Source organism: Tarenaya hassleriana, unplaced genomic scaffold (assembly GCF_000463585.1).
Source record: "Tarenaya hassleriana unplaced genomic scaffold, ASM46358v1 Cleome1, whole genome shotgun sequence".
Lineage (NCBI taxonomy): Eukaryota > Viridiplantae > Streptophyta > Magnoliopsida > Brassicales > Cleomaceae > Tarenaya > Tarenaya hassleriana.
The window spans coordinates 2,300,386-2,307,103 of NW_010960187.1; the positions used below are offsets into that span (position 1 = coordinate 2,300,386).

Below are 6,718 nucleotides of genomic sequence, written 5' to 3' on the forward strand. Positions count from 1 at the left end.
ATATATATATATATATATATATATATATATATATATATATATATATATATATATATATATATATATATATATATATATACATACCGCATGTATCAGAAAGAAAAGAAATTACACTTGCATGCGATTGGAAAACGCGCGTCTGCAGTCGCTTTATATCCGCGTTTGGGGTATTTTCGCAGGAAAGACGAACGGGCTTGTAATAATATACAATGATGTATGTCTTGACGACGAGGGAAGTGACGATATCCGAAGAATGTGGAAGATGATCCATCCTTCTTCTTCATCCTCTCCGAACACAGCAGTAGTTTAGAAGGCTGATTAATCGTCATTGTCCGTCGAAATCAGCGGCCTTGATTTTTTTTTTTTTGGTATAAACAACGGCCTTGATTTGCTTCTAAATGATCAAAATTATACATAATACAGTCGGTCGATGGTTTTAAATGTTTTCCTGCTATAACCTCGTTGAGGTAAATTGAGCCTATCTATGATCGGTTCTAGAGTTTACAACTTGTTTAGGTCCTTTTGATTTGGATTAGTAAGAAACAATTGTATTCAAGTTTGTTCTTCACTAACCCAAATTTTCTTCTTTATATTGTTTGTTGTTATGAGATCTGAGATTGCGGGTTCGAATCAATTTCGCTGCATAAAAAACAGAAATAAAATTATATTGGTCTATTTAATTTGAAAACGGTAAATTCTTGGGATAAACTAAAAAAAAATAAATCAGCCAATTGGGTTGAGGGCAATAATGGTGAAATATACGCAGTTAATATGGATTTGATCAACTTTGTAGGATGGTTACGAAGTAAATTAGGTTATTCATAGATGATTGTTCGGATCAATAGTCAATCTTCTACATATCGTCAATATTTAATGTCTGAAAAAAACGTCATACACCTCATGGTATATAAAAAAATAAAATAATATTTATGTATGAGATGAACTTCAAAATATTCCTTAATCGATTAAAACCATCAACAAGACCCGGATACAACCCATTACAGCATTACTCACGGACCGGGTCGACCCACCCGAGCCCTTTATGCCTCGGGCCGATCGTAAAGCTTTGATGGCTGGTGGGCCTCTACCTCATGATTGATACGTTATGGGCCTGAGGCGGCCCGGCCCGTACCGGCCCATTCTGTGCACTACGTGAAGACAAAGCGTCGAGTAAGGTTTAAATAGTGCCTTGTGCAAGAAATATGAACCTTATGTATCACATATTACCAACATATACGCATTGTTGTGTATATTTTCATTTATAGATTTCTCTCAACATATATCGTTAGTATATTTTATTTTCGTTGATGGTTTTCTCACAACATCATTTTTTGTAGGCTAAAATTTAAAAATTTAGATCTAAATAATTGTTCCTAGTAAAACAAATACATCAATTATTAATTATCATAAAAAAAATTATCAACTATATTAATTATTAAAAATAATTCTATTTAAATTTGTTATAAACATCTATTAATTTTTTAAAAAAATAAAAAATTATATATTTCCAAATAACGCAATAAAAAATTAAATATTTAAGTTTTCATTTTGATATTTAGAATCATATAGTCTATATACTCTATTTATATATATATATCATGTTATAAATTTATATAAATATTTAGTTTTTTTTGTGATATTGAGAATTAAATAATTTATTTACAGTATTATTTATATTATAAATTTATATAGAAATATAATTTTTAAAATTAAATATATTTATTAAATGAATATATTATTCTATATAAAAAATTGGTCCAAATTGTGATATCTTAATATATGATATATTTTAAAAATATATTTAATAATAAATTATATATTTTATAGTGTATAATATGCAGATAATTTTATTATATAAGAGATCATTTATATTATTAAAATAAAACAAATATATATTTTTTATTTAAATTATAAGTTGATAGATTTTTATAAATATTATAAGATGTTTTACTAAGTTAGATTTTTGAGAATTTATTTTTTAAAATTATTTCTTTTTTTATAACCGGACAATTAAAATATCATATTTTTTTAAATAAATAATACAGTTTTTTTTGTGAAATGTGAATCTAATAAATAATATAGTTGATGGACTTATTTTATATTTATCTTCCTATAGTACATTACTTATCCCATATAATAAAAAAAAAAACATACTAAATCGATCTTTGGAATATTTTACTAAGGTATGCAGATGGATTGATATTTTTGTTAGATCATATGCGAGAGAAAAAGAGGAAGAAAAAAAAACGTCTAATGAGAAACCCCTTTTCGTTGGCTTGAAAGGCCACATAATATTACCATATAGAAATTGAAATTGAAATTTATATATATATATCACGGGCTGAGATCTCGTGTCACGTTCCTTGATTTTCTTGGACGTGTGAATCTTTAGGGGTTCATGACCACTTGATCTTTTTATATTAGTCTAATGGCATCATTAAATGTTTTCACCCACGAAGATCTTCCATTTCTCAAAATTCAAGCGAAAACAACAAACTCTTTTCAATGTTGTTGTGAAATGAAACTACATATGATACCGTAGTTGAATATTTTAGGTTTCTTTACTCTTATATAGATTCGCCAAGATTCATAATGACCGTAGAGGTCAAGGTCATGCCACGTGGACACCATATGGGCCCCGTTACACCTGGCCCGGCCCAATCATGAGTATCACGCGGCCTATTTCTCCGACCTTGCCATCTCTCTTTCTTCTTCTTCATATTTTGGCAATATAAATAAAAGTCTTTAAGGTTTTTAAATTTTAAATCCGACAACGAAGGAACCATTCATATATTTCAATTGTGGTGCCAAAAGAGACATGGGTTCTTTTGTTCAATAGATGTTTGTTTATTTTTTTCAACTATTTCATTTTTAGACACAAAAAACAGTACATAATTGAAAACAGAAAGAGAGAAGGTTTTAGCCCTTGGGTTTTGTTGATCTAAAACTTGTTTGATAAATAAAAAATATAAAAATAAAAACTCAACACAAACGCTTTTTTATATTATATATTGTACGTAAAAAAATAGAATACAATTAGCCAAGCTAGTATAATGAAATTTCTAATATCATGTGAATACATATATAATCACAGTTATAGTGATTTTGAGTTTTAATTTACTATAACCCTGCAACAATAACAAATTTTTCTCCTTCAGAAAAAGATAGAGGATTTTTGTTTAATAGCAAAACGAATGGGGATGGCGATCGACATACGATGATAAACAGTCGAGGGCATTTGCGTAAATTCATACGTGCAACTAGTCCGGGTTTTCATCACCGCCCACAGCCCACATGAAAACTCGCTCACTTTTCTCTCTCTCTCTCTATAAACATTGAACAGCAAAGCCAACTTTGTGATAATCGCTGTGAATCTAAATCTCCAAAAAAAAAATTGTGTCTTTATATACAGTTCTTGCCCCCAAACCAACTCTTGAATCCGAAATTCACATCAAACTTCCAAAAAAAAGAAGAAAAACCCACAAACCCTAAACCGAAAATAGATCAAAAGAGATCGAAAAGAAGAAACATTTGATACAGACCGATCACCAGATCGACATGCTCGCTCAGCCTCCTAAACCATCCGCTCTCCCCGTTCATCTGCCGGCGATATCACTGGCTGTATCCGACGGCGAGGCAGATTCCGGCAATAACCAGACCGTGACGTGGCACACCGAGTTCCAGAGACGCTTCCCATCTCTCTCATGCGACTCCACGGCGGCGCGTTACCATACGCACAGCGTGGGCCCCAACCAGTGCTGTTCCGCCGTCGTGCAGGAGATCGCCGCCCCCGTCTCGGCAGTGTGGTCCGTCGTCCGCCGCTTCGACAACCCACAGGCCTACAAGCACTTCGTGAAGAGCTGCCACGTCATCCTCGGCGACGGCGACGTGGGCACCCTCCGAGAGGTCCAAGTGGTCTCGGGCCTCCCCGCCGCGAGAAGCACCGAGAAGCTCGAGATACTGGACGATGAGAGCCACGTCATCAGCTTCAGCGTCGTCGGTGGGGACCATCGCCTAGCCAACTATAGGTCGGTGACGACGCTCCACGTGTCACCGTCCGGGGAAGGGTCCATGGTGGTGGAGTCGTACGTTGTGGATGTTCCGCCGGGGAACACAAAGGACGAAACTTGCAACTTCGTCGACGTCATTGTACGGTGCAACCTCCAGTCGCTCGCCAAGATCGCAGAGAATCTTGGAGGAACCAAACTGGAAACGACGTCGTCGCTGTGAGTACCGTGCTTCTGTTAGATCCGACGTCGTTTTGTCATGTCGTCCGACGTCCGATTAACACCCATCTATGTGAAATATATACATACATATATATTAAGTCATCATTTTAGTTTTCTTTCTCTCTATATTTTCCAATGTCAATACGAACAAATTTGAATCGAGATCCCCTATTCCGGCTTTTACTGTTAGCATGTTGAAAGGAGATATTAAATTATTTGTCCTATAAACCCAAAATGAAAATAAATATTAGAGTACATGATTTTTTTTTTCTGGCTCGTCTATCATCGAATACGGAATTTGGAGTTAAAAGAGTTTGTCACGATAAGATTTCAAATATTTTTATAACAAAAAAAACCGTGAGGTTTCTGTATGATACCAATTTTTCTGAGTTGATGGACAATCGTATTCAAAAATTCAATTCGATTAATTTTTATTTTCGCGAAATAAAGTAAATATAATTTCATAATGAAGATTCTTGTTTATTCCCCTGATCTTGCAACGTATAAAAGGAAACTAGGGTTTATAAGATTATAAGCATTTACAAACACAAGCGTACGTACAATATATATCCATACACATAGTTCGATTCACATTAAATTTTAGTCGAGTTACGACTTACATAGTCTAATATACGAACGAATCTATCATCGTTCCAAGTGGACAATATAGAGATTTTATATTGTTCTATACATTTCCATTTTTTGGTAGATCAATTTCAGAGATGGTTATAATATGTGGGAATTTGAACAGCCCTCGATCGAGAAATTCCTTTATTTTTTTTTTCGTCGACGGCAGTGTTCTTGATATTATATATATATATATAATGTTTTACATGTAGGATACATATAATTATAATATACGATTATGCTTTTTTCAGATCTATTTTCAAACACTTGTGCCCTAGCTAATTCGGAAATTTGTAAAGATTGTCCGTCCACTGTCCAGAATCTATACTACTAAGGAACATACATTACTTGGTACTAAACTAAAACGAACAAATGAATACAATTCATTTGATGATATGATAAAACCTCACATTTCTAAGAAGAAAATGTCCAAATAACGGACAAATTAAGACATTTAATGTAAGAAAATAACAATTATAACTACATTAATCGGCATAAATTTTCATATCTAAAATTTTCAAAAATATATATTCTATAGAAAATTTCGATAAAGAAAAATCGTATATATATAAATATCTAAAATCAAAATCGTTAACAAATTTTTTGACTTTCGATAAAGGAAAAATTCTAAATAAATAATTGAATTATAAAATTTCTATATAAATATCAGAATTGGTCAAAAATTCTAAAGAAATATCTAATTTAAAAAAAATTCAAAATCTATTTAGGATATTGACTATTTTTATTTGAAAAATACATAATTTTAAATTATTTGGTAATTTTTTTAAAATATAGGTATTTATCTAAAAAATTTATAAAAAGTTGTGTTATTTATATGCGGATGATAAGTTGGCGGAGAGACTAGCATGTAATGGGCCATTTATTATATATTGTATCTGTACGATTCATATATATATTATGTATCAGATATGTATGCGCGTGTATCTTTCCGTGTGTATATATATTGATAAGATTGAATAATCAACAAGCTGCAACTTGACCATACTTTGATATACCCAACAACTCAAGCTGTCATTTTTTTAAAAAAATAATGTTCCTTCGTAAACAAACGGACATGCAACTTGCAAGTTGTTTACTTGCATCTTCTTTTCGTTGTATGCTTTATTCCACATGATATAATATTAAATAACATAACAAATTGTGCAAGTTGCATGTCCTTTATACATCACAAGAGTCACGGCGTGTCTCCCCAAGTGGTCTTTCAACAATATATATATATATATATATATATATATATCACATTTGCAAAAGTGTACGTAGCCCAACAAAATTATTATTTAGATTTTTTAATGTAATGTACTTGTATACTTCAAAATAAGGAAACACGACACTACTACATGTTTTTGGAGCTGCGGCGTATATCTAACTCGAAGCAACTTATAGTTATATATGGAATTTTAATGAAGAATGAAACATTGGTTTCATGGAATTAACATAGACATATACAACTTATTTATTGGGGGTCATAATTAGTATTAATTTCAATTATAAATCGTGGCCTATAGATAGCGCAATAGGGTTCATTTTCATTAGGTATACCTGTTTCTAGAAAAAAAAAAAAGGAATAAGTGTAGAAAACCGATGAATTATAATGAGAATATGGAAACGTACTATATATATATATAAGGGGAGGAATTTGGCCGGAAAAGATTTTAAAATGAATTGGTGGGGTCGGGAGAGTGCAAGTTGAGACGTGGGCCTACAAGTTGCAACTTGGAAATATCATCATCATCATCATCATGTATATATATATATATATATATGAGTTAATATATATATATATAAATAAATGGGGAATTGTCTGCTTTTGAATTTTGATATATAAGTTGATACGAAATAGC

At 32.0% G+C, this 6,718-nt stretch overlaps 1 protein-coding gene across 1 annotated transcript; it reads left to right on the forward strand.

The window, feature by feature from the left end:
• Positions 1-3,315: 3,315 nt before the first annotated feature.
• Positions 3,316-4,412, forward strand: LOC104806038 (abscisic acid receptor PYL4-like). Its single transcript, XM_010530761.2, has one exon. It carries the CDS (start codon positions 3,559-3,561, stop codon positions 4,228-4,230), a length of 672 nt encoding a protein of 223 aa, XP_010529063.1. The 5' UTR covers positions 3,316-3,558; the 3' UTR covers positions 4,231-4,412.
• Positions 4,413-6,718: the final 2,306 nt, after the last annotated feature.

Bases quoted from the DNA above. Each gene is read 5' to 3' on its own strand.
- LOC104806038 (XM_010530761.2), top strand. From the start codon at position 3,559: ATGCTCGCTCAGCCTCCTAAACCATCCGCTCTCCCCGTTCATCTGCCG.